At 37.0% G+C, this 21108-nt stretch overlaps 1 protein-coding gene across 1 annotated transcript in view; it reads left to right on the top strand.

The window, feature by feature from the left end:
• Window positions 1-493: 493 nt before the first annotated feature.
• LOC121429937 (lysosome-associated membrane glycoprotein 2-like) overlaps window positions 494-21108 on the top strand; it is a 31674-nt gene continuing 11059 nt past the window's right edge. Inside the window, exons 1-4 of the mRNA XM_041627197.1 lie at window positions 494-608; window positions 9190-9425; window positions 12157-12260; window positions 19635-19824. Coding sequence (XP_041483131.1) covers window positions 9200-9425; window positions 12157-12260; window positions 19635-19824 — 520 coding nt within the window. The 5' untranslated portion in view covers window positions 494-608; window positions 9190-9199. The remainder of the gene's footprint in view (window positions 609-9189; window positions 9426-12156; window positions 12261-19634; window positions 19825-21108) is intronic.

Here is a 21108-nt window from a genome sequence, read left to right on the forward strand (position 1 = left end):
CATTTTTACTTTTGCCATTTTACCTTTGACATGTTTGCCTCTTCCATTTTTTCCTTTCTCTGCCATTCTTACCTCTGACATGTTTGCCTCTGTCATTTTTACCTCTGAAAAGTCTGCCTCTGCCATCTTTACCTCTGCCATTTTTGCCGCTGCCATTTCATTACCTCTCTTATTATTGTTTCTGTAATATTTTCCTTGACCATTTTTACCTCTGCCATTTTTACCTCTGCCTTTTTTGCCTCTGCTATTTTACCACTGACATGTTTGCCTCTGCCATTTTTGCCTCTGCCATTATTACCTCTGCCAATTTTACCCCGTACCATCCTCATATATATCATTGTGTTTGTGGAATCATCAAGTTATTTTTACGGATTAGTAAAGTGTCAACGTTCAATGTTCTCTAATCAGCCTCCTATGAATAATACATCACGTGTTTTTATTTGTAAAGATAAAGAATGCAAATAGAATTATGAGAAACCCATCTCGTTATGTAGATATACAGCACGGGGTAATATCATTGTACCGTCGCGTTGTATTCGAAAACCTGTTGTAAAGACCTCCATGACAGGAACATATTATTAATTTGAAATCAATTATTTTCCAATTAGGTAAGTAGACTATTAGTAAACTACATACGAAGTATTTAGAATTAATCTATTAATCTGCAGGAACTCTTTATTATTTGGTTTTTGTCATAAATTTCCGGAATTGCCTATTTTTCGTTATGCATCTCCGCTTCTTTCCACTATGTGTGTATTATTTATGTTGATGCAACCGATGATATTTACATTTATTTGTTTAGAGCCTTTCCGGTGTATTTTGAAATTAATCAACGTGTTCTCTCGTATGCTTTGTCTTGTTTCAGTTTGTTTGCTTTAACACTATATTAAAGTTTAGGAGGTTGATTCTAAAGGAAATTAATCAAAATAAGTCTTTGGTAAAAAAAAATGGTGTTTCACCCCCCCCCCCCCCGGCTTGTGAAATGCGATAGGTTGTGGTATTTAAATTGCGTGTTCTTATTTTTTTCTGAAAATAAATGACCTAGTCCATCATAGCTTCCTTTTTTTTCTTAAAGGGGAATCCAACCCAAATAAAAAAACTTATTTTTAGAGAAAAAGAACACACAAAAAATTGATAGGTGAAAGTTTGAACAGTATCGGACAAACAATAAGAAAGTTAGGAATTTTTTTAAAGTTGTAAACATTGGTAATCACTATACGCTATACGATACTTAAAACTACATTTTCTTTCCATTAGGACGTAAACAATATACTACCTTGGTTATATTTAGAATACTGCCCCATGAAATTGATAATTAGGAGAAACCACAAATCCCTGATAATTAAGTCCATAGACGATGGAAAAATTGTCCTTGCCCCCTGTCATAATTTACTTACCCAGTTACCAATTTAAAATCTACATAGTCTTAGGAATCTCAATTTTTAAAGCAGCCATCACTTTCTTGTTGCTTTTCCATTTTTTTTTAAACTGTCTCCATTCTGTTTTATTTATTTTTCTCCTTTCCAACACATCATTTTATGACCAAGGCTGGATTTCCCTTTAAGGTGTAAATACAACCTTTACGGTGAATTGCGGTAGATTGTGCGAAGAGGAAAGTTATAGCATTTTCAAATGTCATATTGGTTACTAAACAGTGAAGAATTTCTATAGCATGGTCATACCGTATAATTCAGTGGGGAAGTGATGCTGCAGCGGGTCCAGAATAGGCCATCATAGTGGCGCCTACAAGTTCTTTTTTCCCTATTATGAAAATAAATTATTACATACCTAGCTTGCATCCTTTATAGTGTCTTTAAACGAATAATTTTACCATTCTATTTGTACGCTACTCACTGTGATAGCCTTCTTCAATATTTTATTTCACATATACATGTATACAATCTCCTCAAGGGATGCCAATCCCCTGAGGAGATTTTCAAATCTGTTTATTTCCTTGAATTGTTTTGTTCTTGTTTCTTTTGAATATGTTCTCTTTTAGCTTTGAATATTCCTTCTTTTAAGCAATTTAAACAAAAATTTTCCAACCTAGTATGGGAAAGCTTGTATGTTTTTTCCCAAATCCTTTCATTGTGTGCTACACAGGTTATGGTGCCTTTGATTAGTAGTACAGATGGGTGGGGGCTCGGGATGTTCCCCCGTAATAAAAAGTGGAAAGGGAAAAAAGGAAAGATTGAAGATTTTCTGAATATTATGTCTAAGTCTATCACACAATGGGATGTTTTAATTAAAAAGTGGAATTTTTTGCTTGTTCTCTTCGCTTACTTACAACTTCTTCATACATTTTATCCGATCTGCCATATCTTGCTCCTTCAAAATTGACTAAATGCACCATTGCCATTGAAAGACAAAAAAAGGATGGAAAAGGTAGGGAAAATAATATATGTATTCTATTTTGTTTCTTTACAATTTCACCAGTCAAAAAAGTCCCCATAAAGGGGACACGTACCCCTTTTGCCCCCCCCCCCCCTCTGTACCTCCCCATGCGTGTACATGTAGTATAGGCTTCTCATGTAGAGATGTTTAGTAGGTTATGGTGTCGTTCAGTGTAGATATGGTGCGGTGTCGAATTGTAGTAAATGGACTGTTGGTGTTTGTCAGAACACTGTACTGAAAGAATTAAAGACATTAATGTTGCTTTATCGTCCATTTTTTAAAATTCCCCTCAATCTCTCAATTACACGCCTCGTGAAAATACACATCCATAAATAAAATCAACATTCATAAACAAACATAATGACATATAGACAAAAACATGGACATATATCGAACACAAGTTGTGAGAAATTGTTGAATTAAGAAATTGCAAAACTGAAGTGCGTTTGTACATGTATGTCAATCGTCATCGTATGAATATTACATGTATTTCATAGGTTTTATCATTATTTTCATTAGCATCTTCATTTGAGTTGTAATTACTGTTGTCCTAAATATCACTATTCTTTTAGCAGTGAGGCACAATAAACCATGATAATACGCATGCTCTTTACTTTGCGGGTAATGTTCGTACATTGCTTCCCTTAACTACTACAGCCAAATCATAAGGACAAAGTCTACCTTCTTTCATTAACTAATGATTATTACACGGAAAGGTATCAACATTATCACAGATTATAGTCATAATGCTAAACAGATGAAGCGTGATAAAGCGGTCGCAATGCCTATATACAAATAATATTATCACATGTGGATTTGAAGAATAAATGAGAGCTACTGTCTGAATTCATCGCCTGGATCTTTGTCAAATGTTTGTGACGTTAACATGGGTAGGTATATTTTGTGTGATTGTTGAAACACACAAAAAAGCTATTATCATGGAGCTTTAGTCTGCTAGATACAACAAGGTGTCACATGAAATTTCCAGTGTCTTAGTTGACATTTCGAACACACTGTAGACACACTTTGAACTCACTGTGAACACAGTGTGGACACACTTTGAACTCACTGTGAACACAGTGAGGACACACTTTGAACTCACTGTGAACACAGTGAGGACACACTTTGAACTCACTGTGAACACAGTGTGGACACACTTTGAACTCACTGTGAACACAGTGAGGACACACTTTGAACTCACTGTGAACACAGTGAGGACACACTTTGAACTCACTGTGAACACAGTGTGGACACACTTTGAACTCACTGTGAACACAGTGTGGACACACTTTGAACTCACTGTGAACACAGTGTGGACACACTTTGAACTCACTGTGAACACAGTGAGGACACACTTTGAACTCACTGTGAGCACACTGAGAACACACTGTGAACATGTTCACAGTGTGTTATCACACTGTGAACATATTGTGAATACTCTTGAACTTTATATGAACACCATTTTCACTCAATTTGAACTCACAGTGAACACACTTGTAACTCACTGTAAACACAGTAACTCACTTTAAACGCACTGTCAACACACTGTGGACAGGAACTTTGAACTCAGTTTGATCGATTAGTGTGTGGAATTTCTAATGGAGCACTTGATGAAATAGGACGAAATCGGACAAAAGACGGATCTTTCAAAATATGCAGTGGCTGACTACCTGTGTCTGCAATAAAATAATAGTCGTCAATGTAAAACAGTGATTAACTCTACAAGTATCAGTTTGAGGATCAATTAAAATTTACTTATGTACGTGCATCTTTAATAAGAGTTGCTGCGGTGGCGATTAATGAGGTTTTATAAGGAGATGTGTAATTATGACTGCGAGGATTTGCCAAGATATAGACATGTTTCATTCTTCCGTCTATTATTTTTCTTTCTTCTTTTTTAAAGTCATTTATATTTCCGTAATAGATCAATATATTTGATTTTTCTCTCGCTATAATGAGTGTTTTTGAGATAAGCTTGTCACCTTTATAGTCTCATTTGTTATAAGCTACAGAAAATTATACATATGTGATTGGTTGAGATGCAATTAATTGAAATAAATTCTTGAAACACGAATTAGGAATTAACATGTATTTTTTACCAATCCGATAAACAAATTAAACGTATATTACAAAAAATAGGCCTTTTGAAAGCTATACAACACCTTGGTGAAACAATGAATTTGCTGCACTGCAAAGATTGTGATGTTTACCGTCGTACAAACATGAACACACCAGTAATTTCAATCCGGTGTTAAATTCGGTGTTAGTTCAATAGAGTACCGACATGACCGAAGTGTGAGTCATCAATTTTCACTCTTTTGCATTTCAGCATTTTTGATATCATATATTTGGTAAAGCATGATGAAAAACCCCACACAACCCAAATTTGGTGGGAATCGGTCCGTAAGGCCCCCAAGATATGACCATATGAATAGATAATTAGCCCCATTGAAGTCAGTGATTATTGACCTGGTGGGTGTTCCATAAAGCTGTTCGTAAGTTAATAGCGACTTTAAGAACGACTGGTGATCCTTTCTTGTTCGCTTAACCATCGTCAATAAATATACCAAATTCCCCCGCATTTTCCACAGGTCGTTCTTAAAGTCGCTCTTAACTTACGAACAGCTTCATGAATCATACATTGACAGTCAACAAGCGTTATCCAATCTATAGGTGGTAATTGCATAGTTCACCAGACAAAGTGTAATTTCGTCCGTCTGCATCACTAATTACATGTATCTTGATTATCGTTTTTCTTATATCTCTAGTCATGTTGAGCCACTTATAAACTCTTATAACCGAATGCCTCACGGGCTTGAGTTTCAATAAGTGTTTTTCATCGGATGTCGACTTAGAAAAGAACAGCTATTCAGCTTTTTTACAGCATCAATGTTCCTGATTGCAAATATTCTTCTTTTTCGTGAAATGAAAAATCATAATGATTTACCATTGTCTACTTAACAATTGAAATAATCTTTTTTTTCTACGGGTGGTGCAGATGAGACAAACACAAACTCAATATTAGAATTAAAAAAAGATCTTCCAAGCGTCACAGTGTTGTTAATGGCGCTTTACCTTGGCAGATAATGGTAAATTTTCTAAAGCGGCAGAGAGTGGTTAAATGAGCACAATATTCCATCGAGAAAATCGCTCTAAAGCTTATGAATACTTATTTGCGTAATCACAAGGTTGACCTTTGCTAATAAGACTTTCTTTTCGTGAAGCCAATTATAAGACAAGCACGCCCTTTCGAGTATATCATACAAGTTACATCGAAGAAATGCCTCTATAATCATGATAATGGTAGGCTTATAATAACTTTGTCCTCACTGTTATCATGATTGTCTCGTTTGCTCCTGTATATTTTTTTTTAAATCTCTAGATGGGAACGATTTTGTTTAAAGAAAAACACGCTCTTAAAAAGAGAAATCAATTGATTCTCTGTATCAGTCGTTTTATGTAAATTATGCTGAATATACAAAACAGTTTTTAAAAACAAAAATGAAAATAGATGGAAGGGGAGCAGGAGGTAACTATCACCTATAATGGGGGCAGTGGCATACCTGGAAAACCTATTTGGCCGGGAGGGACAAATGGTTTCTGACCCCCCCCCAAAAAAAAAAAGCGGTGAATATTCACCGCAATTTTCCTTAAGTATATTTTTCAATCCCAAATTTTCGGATGAATGAAAAAAAGAGCGATGAAAGGTCTTCGCCATTTTCAGAAGCACTTTTCCGTCCTAAATAAATGGAAAGCAAAAAATAAAATCACCGAACGGTCATCTTTTTTCAGTTATAGAGAGCCCCCCCCCCATACGCGGCGGAAACGGGGGGGGGCGTGTCCCCCCTAATTTTTTTTAAGAACCTTTTTTTTTTTTGGCTTGTCAACTTTTTTTCCTGCGTCCCCCCTAAGTTCACGTGGACCCCCCCCCCCCTGAAACTTGTGTTGTCCCCCCTAAAATTTAGGTTGATGACCTTTTCTTTTCTTTTTTTTGCTTGTAAAAAATTTTTGGGGCGCTTGTCCAATTTTTTACATGTGTCCATCCCAAAATTTCAGGTGGACACCCCTAAATTTTGGGGCTTCCGCCGCCAATGCCCCCCCCCCCTTAAGACCCACCCCCTCCCCTCCTCTTTCCTGGTCGCGTTTTTTTTCCTTTTGTTAAAAAAAGAGTTTTCGCAATTACAACGCGGGGACGAATTTCTAGAACTTAGTAAATGAATTGAAAATGCTAGTCAAGTGACATGAACAGGAGGGAGGTATTGATCTTGTTGGTGATCTGAACAGCAAATAAATGTCGTTTGTCCAATCTCACAGACGAAACGGCTGTTCGGATTCACCGATTTCGACAAAGACTGCTTTGTCATTAAGGGCTTTTGTCAATAGATCGTTATGTTCTTTGGCGTCATCATATATGATGCATGTTGGAAGCGAAGGTTCGTACTGGTTGCACGGGCCTAATCACAACTGGCAGGCAAATTAAAGATATTCATTCGAGCCAACCCTTTTTAAATTTGATATTGCTGATTGGCAAAAATTAATGAATATGACTGACAATCTAACACTGATTCTAGGGAGGGTACCTACTGAACTTCCTTTTTCCAAATTGGAAAGATATATCACCACTATGGAACTATATTTTTTACTGGCGGAAGAATTAGGGACATTATACCCTCTAAAGTGATGAATTTGATCCCGTCCACTAGCGTACCTACGGGGGGGCAGGGGGGACAGACTGCCCCCGATGAGTCACAACCCATGCAACGGACCTATCCCTGCCCCCCCCCCCCCCCGACGAGAAGTTGAAGACCTATTTTATGCACAAAATCCTTTATTTGTGGTTGAAGACCTTTTTTGGGGGGTCAATTTTTTTTGCGAACGATTTTGTCCCCCCCCCTGTGGAAAATCCTAGGTACGCTATTGATCCCGTCAGGTGTAGTCTACGTACATAAATGCGGATTTGTTTTTACAATGAGCCGATCCCTTTTGTGGTCAGATATGGAATGTCAGACATTTATCCTCTATCCACTGGTAGTAAACATTCAACCCTCGAATTTCCTCTTTATTTTTTATGAATTCTTTTTAAGTGCCACTTTAACACACGAGTCTATGGGAAATGAATTAGGCCTGCGAGCCCTGCTCATAGCGACGCCAAAGCCAATCGACAAATACACTTCTCGTCCATGTTGGCACAGGTTTGATAACAAGCTCGTATACATCGTATAGATCCGGCTCATCTCTCAGCGAAAGGTTTCGGAAGAAATATGGTTTCTTCAGCTGCACAGCTTATGAATAAGCTATGAAAAAATGATGAAACGTATAAAAGGAATCCTTACTATAGGCTCAGACAAGCCCCAATCACGCACACCGTAGCATAATTAATATTCATAAAGCTGAAGCCGGTCTAATCGACTCAGGCGAGGTGCTCTCACCACATAGGCCAACTGAGCAGTGTGCCTGGAAAACCTCTTCAGACGGGACAAAACATTTCTGACAAACAATATTTAAAAAAAAAGTTAGAGGTACGGAAGCGTTGAAGTGCTGAAATAATGATTAGACCTAGTCGTTAGTGACAGCAGAACATTGGGTCTATATCATTGGCGGCGGAAGCCCAAAAATTTAGGGGAGCCACCTGAAATTTTGGGCTGGACACAGGTAAAAAAAATTGACAAGCCAAAAAAAAAAGGTTATCAACCTAAATTTTAGGAGTGGATCAACAACATTTTTTGACAAGCAAAAAAAAAAAGGTTATCAACCTAAATCTTAGGTTGTTGGTGCAAAGATAGGGGGAACACAAACATTTCAGGTGGGTCCACGTGAATTTTGTGGGGACGCAGGGAAAAAAAGGTTATCAACAAAAAATTCAGGGTGGACCGTCCCCCCCCCACCTCAAATTTAGGGGGGACTCCCCCCCCCCCCCCGCTTTCGCCGCCTATGATCGTTACATGTATATATACCTTTCACCCTTAAAAGTTTGAATTTAAAGCTCACATATTTGAATTCAAAGTCCTTTGAGTTATATAATGATCTAATTACAATTCTAAGTAAGACCTGGTGGGTGTTTCATAAAGCTGTTCGTAAAGTTACGAACGACTTTACGCACGACTGGAACATGTTCTTAGGTCATAACTCAATTACACAGGGATATCACATAGCACAAGAAAGGATCACCAGTTGTGCGTAAAGTCATTCGTATCTTACGAACAGCTTTATGAAACACCCACCTGGTGGGTGTTTCATAAAGCTGTTCGTAAGTTAAGAGCGACTTTAAGATCGACTGGTGAACCTTTCTTTCGCGCGTACCCATCTCCAATGAATATACCATTTACCACAAGAGAGAATCACCAGTCGTTCTTAAAGTCGCTCTTAACTTACGAACAGCTTTATGAAATGGCCACCAGACTATGTTGTAATGGAAGGAATGAATCACATTCCCGATTTCCAGTGAATTACAATAACTGTGTGAATACTCCATGTGAGCTAAATGATCATTGACAATAGTTTAGGCCAAAAATGAAATGCTGAAAATTTATGCATGTATAATGAAATACAAAACGAAAAGTTATGTTTTGATATCATCAGTTCATTTACTCCACACTGTGCCGTCTGTTATGATGCGGAAAAAATCTAACGAAATTGTAGAAAGTTTAGAACGAAATTACCTTTTCTTACAGGCAATTATGACGATATTGTTTTCTGTTTTAAACACACATCTTGTTTATTTCCTAACCGCCTAAACCACCCCTAGTTTGAAATTGTCAACATGGTCAATGGTTCGCCTTTTTATTACCTATATAGGCAAGCGAAGATGAAAGCCACGACTATTTTTCTTCTGCTGCTGTCATGGGTTGCATTCGGTTCAGCTCAGACTACTTCGACAGTCGGTTCAACTCCCGGTTTTTCAAGTGATGCGAATACGGTAACTTCGGTTACCGGTTCAACTGGTATGACTACGGCTAACGTCACGGAGCTCGAGACCACCGCTGGCCTTAACTCAACAACAACGCTACAGCCGACTTCTACCACCACTCCAGGTATGTCATGAAACAAAGTGCGTTTATTTCGCTTTCAACCACGTCTGAGTCGTATGGGCAACCCCAACCGCCCCCTTTCCCTTTCTCTCTCTCTTTCTGGTATAGACGGTGCTATTACACTCAAATGTAGTCTACTATGCAAGCACTTAGTGAGAGTGGTTGAAATGTGCAGTTTAAGGTCCCTGAATGACTTATACAGTATATACAGATGAAGGCCCCTTCTCGTTCAGCAAGTTGTATTTGTGCTAGTCTTGTATGCAGACGCGCTTCTTGAACAAAGTTTCAATCAGGGTCTGTGTCGCCGGCAGACTAGTACTCAACCGTCACTGACCGAGCAACGGTTCTGTGTCGGATCATGACAGTTGATAAAGGTTACCGGTAGGTAACCGTCTTGGCCGTTGCGGAGCGTAATGATACAATTTTGTTTGAAACTTCCCTTCTAACCTAAATGTTGGCCATACGCTCATTCAAGACCTTGGTCAGAATCGGTCAATGACGGTTGCATAAAATGTTCCAATTGAACCCGACTCCGAACATGAGACACAATGTCATTTTCTACCGTTTATTCTTGTTAGATGCGATTACAAATGCAATCAAGTTTTTATTAGAAACTAAAGAGAAAGTTAATAATTTTATTGACAAATTAAATTGTTAATGAATTGATATAAAGAATTAACGACTGAAAAATATAATTTTGGACTTTAAAAAGCCATCGACGCGTAGTCTGCTGTGTAAACTCTTCACTCGATTTAAGGGCTTGAATTGCAGCCTACTAAAGGCCATTGAAACAGCAAGTTTTGTATGTGCTAGTCTTTGCGCTGAGACACACTTGTTGATCAAATTTTCAATCAGGGTCTGTGCCTGCAGACTAATCAACTCATATCAGAACTACACCAATATGTGTTCGAAAAAAATACCGCTGATTAAACTTTTAGGCAATACTGAAAAAGCTCATCACTTTTACAAAATTACTATTGTATATTTTTTTGCACGATTGTTTAACCCTTAAACAATTGTTTAACCTTTTAACCAATTATTAAAACTTTTTAAAATCGACTTGTTTAAAGTTAAACAATAGTAGTTAAAGTAATGGGCTTAAACATCCTTGCTTAATATTTCAATAAACATTTTTAGCGGGTTATTTAACTCAGCAACAACCCTGGGGCAACAACAAATGGCATCCGTTACTTGCATTGGGAGTTCCGCATGGGACTGTAAGGGGGTCATTCGTGCTCAATGTTTAGGTCATTCGCAAATTATAAATTGCACCGCTGCTCTACTGTTTGAAGTGTATGTGTTCACAGTAAAAACGCTGTTTAAGATTTGATACAACGTTGTTTACTATATGAACTTTACAGTATTTGTTTAACCGTTTAAACAAACATGTTTAATTCATTAAAAAATTAGATATTGAAAATAAAACTTTGTTGCTTAAGATTTAAACACTTGTTTAAACTGTTTAAACAATTGATGTATGGTTCATATAGTAAACAGCGTTGTATAATTTTTACTGTGTTTTAACTGTGTTCTCTTTTCTTTCCTGTAATACATGCATGTACGCATATAATAAGTCGACTATAATTTCTTCATTTCCAAGGGGGATCCACACTTTACAAGCTTTGCTTTTTAGTGGACCCCCCTCATTTCCATTTATGCTCTATATAATACTGGGGGTTTTTTGTCTGTTTTACGAAGTAAGAATGCCCTTCTGTAAAATTGTACTTGATTTGTATTGCTTTATATTACTTTATATTATGTTTTGAATGGGAATGACATAAAAGATTTGTCACTGAATTGAAGAAGCTCCAAATGGATCTAGATCGCATCTGTCAGTGGATCTCCAAGAAGTAATGTAGCCCCCAGTCCCCCCATTCATCGTGAGAACGCCCTAAGAGCATAAATTGATGATCTCTCATAGAAACTCATTATCAGCCTGGTGGCAGTATAACAAAAGAAATTATCAGTCCTAATATCAAAGCAATAGTGACGACATCTGTTCTGCCATAGCCAGAGGGTAATTAAAAATGTAATGTTGAATTGTGTTCAAAGCTTTGTGAGAGTGTGTGGTAATGATGATGGCGGTGGTGATGATGATAATGATGCTGATTATGGTAATGATGATGATGATAATGATGGTTATGGCAATGACGATAATGATGATGATGATGGTGATGATGAAGATGAAGATGATGATGATATGTTTTTTTTAATCCATAATTTATTGTTCGAAATAGACATGAAATGAAATACTCCGATTTTTTCTTGCCCAATTGATCGTGGGCCCGGCAGCCTCTGTGGAGCGCCAGATCCCTTTTTTAATCGTTGAACGCCAAACAGGGCAGCAGCAATTCCCGTCTTTTAACGTATTTTGGTCTGAAGTGGCCGGGGTTTGAACCTCGACCTCCCGGTTGTGAGACGGACGCTCTACCCACTGAGCCAACACACCAGTGTTTATGTTGATGATGATAATGATGATGTTGATGATAATGACGACGACGATGATGATGGTGGTGGTGGTGGTCGTGATGATGATGGCGATTGCTTCATGCAATTTTTCTGCAGCAGGCTCAAATGGAACTATAGACATGGTGGCATAGCCCACGTGACCATAAACCAGTCATATTCCAATGTTGAAACGACATCAATATCATTTCAAATACATGAGTAACATTATTATTATTATACCATGTATTGTTCATGTTTTAATGGCGGTCATTATTATTGATTTCAGAACCAACTGCTTGTACTTTAGCTACATGGACTGTTTATGATAATGGAAGTGTTTGCATGAAAATGTCCTTCGGTGGAACTATTACATATGAATACAGCGAAAATGTAAGTTTTTTCTCTATAGAGGGAGCTTTCATCGATTTTCCGATTCAATTATCTCATTTTTCTTTCTAAGAATAAATAAATTCATTTATAAGATGTTTGAGATTTATTCCTTCAGTGTTTGTTATTTTCACCAATTTCATGTGCTTTTTGGTTGTATATTTCGTATATGCTCTAAATTTTAGGGACATTAACGTTAGTTAAGGCTTCTTGCTACTTTGTGTTGGTCCCTTATTGTGTTGTGTATGTTTTATACGAGTACTGGGGTGTGTTTTTTTTTTGGGGGGGTGAATCATGAAAAAGGAAATAAAATTGAATTCAAAATGGAGTGCAGATAGTAAACCAAAACTGTTTATAACTTTCCGTTAGCCAATCTGGTAATAAATTAGTCTTCATTCCACTGGCGTAAATCCGTGTTGATGGGTGGGGGATGACTGAAATATTTTGGCATTTTTTTGCAGTCATATTTTTAGATATGCAAGGAATTGTCATTGATATGTCCACACTGGCGTTCCGTGGGTCACGGCATTGTGGGGGCACCAGCAAATTTTTTTAATCACTGAGTGAGCGCGCGAAGCGCGAGCTGTATTTTTTTATATTCACACCTAAAAAGGGACATTATGATCAAATTTATGTAATCATGATAGGTACCTGTCTTGCTAAACAATGCGAGCGCGAAGCGCGAGCTGAAATTTTCGTATATTTTGACCCCAAACAGCGAGATTTTAAGGAATATATTTTAGGAATCCATTAAGAGTATGCATATCTCACCATAGTCATCTAATGCGAGTGCCAAGCGCTTGCTGATTTTATTAGAATTACATCTGAACACATGGAACACTTTTTGAAGTCTTTGCAACCATGAATATCATACGCATCTCACCAATCAAATATTGCGAGCGCGAAGCGCGAGCTGAAAATTTAGGCAATTCAGACCTAAAGTGGGGCATTTTAAGGTTTCTTTGTAGGAATTAACTAGGACCATATAGTGTATTTCATTAACCAAATGATGCGAGCGCGAAGCGCGAGCTGAACATTTTTGATATTCAGATCAGAAGAAGGGACATTTTAAGGACTGATTTTAAGAATTCATGAAGAGCAGACATATCTCACCAATCCACTAATGCGAACGTAATCACGGACATGAAATGTTTATATACGAAGACCTTAACATGAGGCAATCACTTTTTGAGTCATGTAAAAGAAGCATATGTCATTTATGATAACTCAAGTTCTAGGAAATATATTTGGTTTATATTGACTTAAAAATGTGATGTTTTAGTACAACAGGATTATATATCTTGTTAAACAGACAATGCGAGCACCAGGAACAATGAAGACGTAGGCCCTGGGCAAATTATGTTTCATAAAGTTATGATAAAAATGTTTCTTATGTAATTTAACATAAATAATTATAATACATTATAGTGAATAATATTTTCTTCTTTCCCACTACGTTTCTCTTCCTTTCTCCCTCATTTCTCCTTTTCTCCGTCTTTTTTTTTTTTTTTGGGGGGGGGGGCATGTGCCCCCATGCCCCCCCGGTAGTTACGCCACTGTATGTCCATATGGCAAATACCCCTCCGATATTGTTATCTTTTTTACCCCATGATGGTTTGATGGTTTTATTAGAGATTACTTCAAAATGTTTTGAAATTCCATCTTAATCCCTCCCCCCAAAACCCCAACATTGATGAATTGGAAGAAACGGGGGTTTCTCTTCAACGTTATAATAAGGACAGAAGTATTTCGTTTTCAAATGGTGAACTGGCTCTTTATTTGCATTTTATGATCCAATAATATTGTTTTATTTGTTAAGCGGTATTTTAGGAAGAATTTTCACCAACAAAACAATTATCTCTTGTGATTTTTTTTCATTTCTTTCGTAAAAAGTGGGGGGATGTTTGTACAGGCCATTCCCCCCCCTTATCGAAAAATGGGGGGATATATCCCCCCATCCCCCCGGGATTTACGCCAGTGCTTCATTCCAGTCGGAGTGGGAGAAAAAAAGGAATATATTCCATCTAGCGACCCACCTGTTGCTGTGATCCGATCGCTAATTAGATTTAAAGGACAAGTCCACCCCAACAAATACTTGATTTGAATAAAAAGAGCAAAATTCAACAAGCATAACACTGTAAATTTTTAAAGTTTCGCTTATTTTCAACAAAATAGTTATATGAACGAGCCAGTTACATCCAAATGAGAGAGTAGATGACATCACTCACTCACTATTTCTTTTGTATTTTATTATATTAAATATGAAATATTTTTATTTTCTCATCATTGTCATGTGAAATGAAGTTTCATTCCTCCCTGAACACGTGGAATTCCATTATTTGAATATTTTGTGGTTCAGGCAAGGAGGTCCTAATCGTTAAATTCGTAAAAATTGAAATATTGTATAATTCAAACAATAAAAAACAAAAGAAATAGTGAGTGAGTGACATCATCGACTCTCTCATTTGGATGTAACTGGCTCGTTCATATAACTATTTTGTTGAAAATAGGCGAAACTTTGAAATGTCATAACTTTCTTATTTTACATCCGATTTTGATGAAATTTTCAGCATTGTGCTTGTCTGATTTTTCTCTATTGATTTAAATCAACATTTTCCTGAGGTGGACTTGACCTTTAAACTGCATTCATTGAGGGTTCAGTATTTTAATGGTTTGTTGCTCTTGCTAGGGGAACCAATCAATCAAACAACCAAAAAAAAAACAATCATTCAACCAACCATTCAATCAATATAACAACCAATCAATCATTTAACCAACCATTCAATCAATTTAACAACCAGCCAACAAACCAAACAATCAATCAATCAACCAATCAACTAATCAATCAATCAGTCAATGAATCAACCAACCAATCAATCAACCAAACAACCAACCAACCAATCAATCAATCAATCAACCAACCAATCAAACAATCAATCAGTCAGTCAATTAACCAACTAAAAATCAATCAATCAACCAATCAACCATTCAACTAACCAATCAATCAGTCAATGAATCAAGCAACCAATCAATCAACCAAACAACCAACCAATCAATCAACCAACCAATAAACCAAACAATTAATCAGTCAGTCAGTCAATTAACCAACCAACCAATCAATCAATCAAACAACCAATCAATCAATTAACGATTCAACCAACCAGTCAAACAATCAACCAATAAATCAATCAAACAATCACAATCAATCGACCAATCTTGAAGATTTACAAAGTTATGGCTTGGTGAAGAACGCCTGACATGCAAGTTGTGTTTATTAAATGAGCCATACTAAAGGTTAACTTTTTTGAGCAATTTCATTTCATAAACGATAATTCTCCAGCTCACGTTGCCATACATTTTCCTTTGAAAATAATGCATTGCAACGTGATGCCATAATCATATTTTTTAAATCTGTTTTTGATGAGATTGTCACTGTTATGCACATGTGAAGACATGATAAACCAAGCAGTTATCCAGATATTATGAAAGCCCATGAAGGTGACCACGATATATATATTTGTTTAAATTCAGTTTAGAGTAAGTATTGTAATAGATTGATTGTCATGATTGTTGCTGAAGATGATTTCCACCTGCGCTCACCCATGTTCCGACATTTCACTTAGATTAGGTAAAATTTCGTGCTAAAATAACCTTAAAGGGGTAGTCGCGGATGAAAATATTTATATCTTAATACATACATGTAGAGTAGAATTCACTGAGCAAAATGCCTAACATTTCATCAAAATTGGATAACAAAATAAAGTTATTGAAGTTTAAAGTTTAGCAATATTTTGTGAAAACAGTCGTCATGAATATTCTTTAGGTGGGCTGATGATGTCACATCTCAAATTTCCGTTTTCTTATGTTATTACAGAAAAATCATATTATTTCATTATTTCATACTTGTGTGAATAATATGTCTCCCTTATGATGAAATAAGTTGCAGCAATAAATATCTAATGCACTAAATCAAATTTTTCTAGTTCTTGGAGGAAAAAAATGACTAAACCTATTTTCATATAATAAAATAAAAAAAAACAAGTGGAGATGTTTATTTATTTTATTTATTTATTTATTTCACATCTTTATACAGGGTGACCAATTCAGCTATACACGATAAAAAACATTAACAAAGATAAAAAGCTGGTTTGCAATTGGGCCCTGTTAATCAAAATACATACAAATTGTAAAATACATAATATGCAAAATATACAAGAAATAAACCTTTAAAAGTCCCAATCCTCATCAGAAACACACAAACACACAGAAGCACCCAAACCCACACACACACACCCCCCATTACACTCTGCAGACTTACTTGTAACATAAATTCAACATTATGATTACATTTGACATAAGCGATGTGACATCATCAGCCCACGCAATGAATATTCATGACGACTGTTTTCACAAAATATTGCTAAACTTTAAAATTCAATAACTTTGTTGTTTGTTATCCGATTTTGCTCAGCGAATTCTACTCTATTTATACAAGTATAAATACTTTCAGCCCGGATCATCCTTTAATACGCTTCCGCCCTTGGCCCCAGGCTGTAAAAGGCTTCTTTATGCAACGCAAGAAATGCGTTATTATAAGTATCATCATTATAGTTGTTATAGTACTAATAGTAGTATTGGTAATATTATTACTATTGTTATCATTATTATCATCATTGTTTATAATTATTGTTATTATCATTATTATCATTATCATTATTATTGTCATTATTATTCTTCTCATTATTATTTTCATTATTATTATTATCATTATTATTACTATCATCATCATGATAATCATTATTATTATTATCATCATCATTTTCATTGTTTTTGTCATTACTATCGACGGTTGTTGATTAAACTGCATAATGTTATGAAAGTTACACCATTTTTATACTTCACTTGCTCAGTAATTATACATTGTAATGCAAGGAGCCCACTGTTGGCGCCAATGCAAAGCTGCTGCACATGACGCCTGCAGTGTTGCCAATAAGATGCCTAAATACAGGCATGCAGTGCATGACTCAAACGGTTTATTCCAACTCGTCTAATGCCAATTCGTCCAATTGCAAACTCGTCTACTACCATTTGGTCTATCATCAGTACGTCTACTCATCATATGGTCTACTTGAATTTAGTCTAATGCCATTCCGTCTAATAACCAGTTGGTCCTATAGCCATTTAGTCCATATACCATTTGGTCTAATTAACTTCAGTGTTGATTGTGCAAAATGAATGAAAAGAAAGGGTTTATTAGACCAACTGGTTATTAGACGAAATGGTAATAGACAACATGGTGATTAGACGAAGGGATGCTTCGACCAAATGGTTTCTAGACGAAATGTTGATGGACGGAATGGCACTGGACTAAATGAAGGTAGACCGTGTGGTGAGTGGACGAATTGGCAATTTACAGACTCAAACTGGCTCCAAACTGGTGCATGGTGGCGCGTGACGGCGCCAAAAAAAAAAGGATTTTGCTTGACGAAAATTTCAAAATGTTTGAAATTTTTGTGGGCCAAATCCACTTGGTCTACTATCAGTTTTGTCTAAATTACATTTTTCTACACTATACGTGGTCTAATACTCAGATAGTCTAATTATCAGTTAGTCTAATGCCCAGTTAATTGGGTTTTTTGTTTTTTTTTTACTTCGTCACACGAAAATTTGGTTCATACATTCATCTACTCATATAGACAAGGTCAAGGTAGTGTTAGACCAACTGGACTAGACGTAATGGCACATGTTATGGATGGGTTATTAGATCCGATGGTTTTAATAGTCGAACTGGTTGTAGACGAACCAGGAGTAGACCGAGTGGAGTAAGATGAAACGGACAGTAGACGTAGCGGGTGTGTATAGACCAAGTGGCAATTTACCGGATGATGAGAGAGCTGATAATTGTTTCTCTTCTTTTTCTTTGTGATTTTGTATAAACAATTTCTTATTTTTATCGATATAAATGTACAGAAACCAAAAACGCCATTCTTATCTTTAACATGTTCGAGAATGAAACGAGAGCAGATAGGCCTATATTTCAAATTGTATCACAATGTAGGTCGAGTATGTTTGCGCAAACTGAATTCGGAGAAGACTAACTTTTGAATTCTCCTTTTTGGGGGGATAAAATCCTTTACATCCTTCAAGACAATGATTAGCAGGGATTTTCCTTAGTAAGAGTGTTTTATCTTTACCGCTGCAGTTGGCTAAGTAGCTAAAGTGGCCATTAACGACTACGAAGCCTTGTAGAAAATGAGTATGCTTGTTTTAATGCGTTTTTAAAAAACTATTTTCATCTCTCTTGATGACAAGGTTTACACTTCACTTTAAAAGGTTTTCAATTAAAAACACATACCTAAATGTACTTGATCTTCGAGTCTATCTGTTTGACCTGCAAATGCGTAAATGTTTTAAGAAAATAATATGTAGGCCTACATAAATCCGCACGTGCTGCACGTTTTATCAGTCGTGCGGTCGCGTAGAGACGATATAGGGGGAAAGATTGATGACCTATTTATAATTATGATTTTATATTTTCGGTTGAATAAAAAGTTAAACATAGGGTATATCTCGATTTTATACCTTTTTTGCTTCTTTGTGCCCGCACCCCCCCCCCCCCACCGGTGAGCCGTGGCGCCGCGTTCCGGTATACACGGATGACTGTGTAACGAAAATATAAAAAATTGTATTTTTTTCAGTAGTATATAGGCCTATGCTTGAAAAAAAATGATGATAATAATGATAATCTGCTGGGTTTAACGGTTAATCTGGGCTGGTAGAAAGGATGAGCACCACACCGACACCCCCCCCCCCCCGACGGTCACTACTGCTGAAAAATCTCACCTCTTGGTTTTGATCAAGAAATGGAGGTGATCTGATATACTTCCGATGTACACACTTAAGAAAAGGTTGAACTTTGCACTTAACGCGTACTGGCTGCACATTTTTGTATACAAGATAAACAAGATAGTTATCTTACATCATAAAAGGTGCAAAATACACGGGGAAAATGCCTGTTTGCACCCTAAAAGATATACTTCGAATCTGCACCTTTCAGACCGAATTCCTTTTTTTTTCTCTCATTTGTGGTGCGAATTCCTAAAGGGTAAAACACTGCATCCAAGTGTCTTAATATGGTTTGAATAATAAACCTTATGGCATCCCTAAGGTGCAGAAAGCTTTTAGGATGAAAATTGTCCCGAAAAGAAGAGGTCTAAGTATTTCATTTGAAGGCTGATTTCAAATACTCTTGATCACTGTCGGTGTCTTTTGTTAGGTTTTATTCGTGGTTCGTAACTAAATGTTATTGAATACCATGTACTTTTTCTTTCAAAATAAACTTTTTCCCCTCTCCCTCTGTTTTATCCAACAACATAGAATGAAACGACAGTGGACATACCAAAAGTAGCAACATCTCGCAATTCAATTTGCACTGAGAATAGTTCTATATTCGTGATGTCTTTTCCTTCTGATGATGATATCTGGCAGCTCCAACTTCACTTCGACATAGAGGGCAGCAAATATCATTTAGATAAAGTCGTGTTTGATTTGATGACAACGGAAGGTGGTAGGTAACAGAGAACTAATTATTAGTACAGTCAAACCGGGTGGATGTTTCACCAATCTATATCCGTATTAAGTAAAAGCTCGGTCACAAATGCCATCACGATCTGCTACGAACATCGTACGAACGATTTTTAGTAAGATCTTCTCAAGGAGGCCGTACGAAGCCAGCGTTCGCAGACCGTTCGTGACCGGGGTTCGTAAGTTTGCAGTTTGGTCGATGGCCTTGTCCAAGATTTTTTTTTTTAATCTTGTACGAAGCCCTTTCTTCGTAAGGTGGCCGTACAAACGTCGTTAAACATCGTAAGAACTAGATTTTTTTTTGGGGGGGGTCAATAAACAGTTCTAGAAGCCTTTAATTTCTTACGATGGTCGTAAGGAGGCATTAAGTTGTTCGTAGAGTGTTCTTACGGTGTTGGTAAGAACGCCTTACGAACGGATATTCGTACGGCACACTTACGGACGACTCGTGGAGTTTGCAAGGCATTCGTAAGGGCTACTGTGGAGTTTTAGGGGATGTGAAGCCAAACCCACACAGTTCAATCTTCACTCTGCTCGTGGTGATCAACTAAGAAGCATCTCCTGTCGAAGAAATATGCGGCCAAAAGGGAAATCTCTCAAAGGGAAAAGGGCGATGGGGAAGAAAAAAAATAGGAGGAAGGAGCGAAAGGAGGAGAGCTGCAGCAACAGCCACTTGATGGACATTGGAAATTACCAGGAGGTGTAGTGGCCATGACGAGGACGAGCAAGACGAGGGAGAACCATCAAGACGACATAGTGATAGTGAGAAAGATGAGGTAACGGGAAAACCAAAGAAAGAGAAATATGATTTTGATGCCACCACAGAACACAATCTCGATGATTTTTTTTTCGGTGACAATGATTGTTTTTACAATAAATGGATTAAGAGGTATGCTAGCACCAAGTACAAGAAACATCTAATGGAAACCTGCAAAAGACTTTAATCAAGCGTATTCCTTACAATCCGACAAAATATACACAAATTCGTAAAATCTTCGAACGAATAACTTGAGAGTGCCGTGAGTTGCACGTACGAATATCTTGCGAAAACGGAAATCTGATTAAAGAATAACTCAAGGCATTCTTACGAATAACGTATGAATTCTAGGGCAAGAAAATTGCCGAAAATAATTTCGTTTCCCAAGAAGGTTTTGAGATGTTCTTAGGAATTAAACAGCGTTCATACGGAATTTCGAGGGCCGTAAGAATCGATGGTCCATCTACGAATGTCTACGAATTCCATGCAGAATTCGTACGAACGGTGAGA

Source organism: Lytechinus variegatus, chromosome 16 (genome assembly GCF_018143015.1).
Source record: "Lytechinus variegatus isolate NC3 chromosome 16, Lvar_3.0, whole genome shotgun sequence".
Taxonomy (NCBI): Eukaryota; Metazoa; Echinodermata; class Echinoidea; order Temnopleuroida; family Toxopneustidae; genus Lytechinus; species Lytechinus variegatus.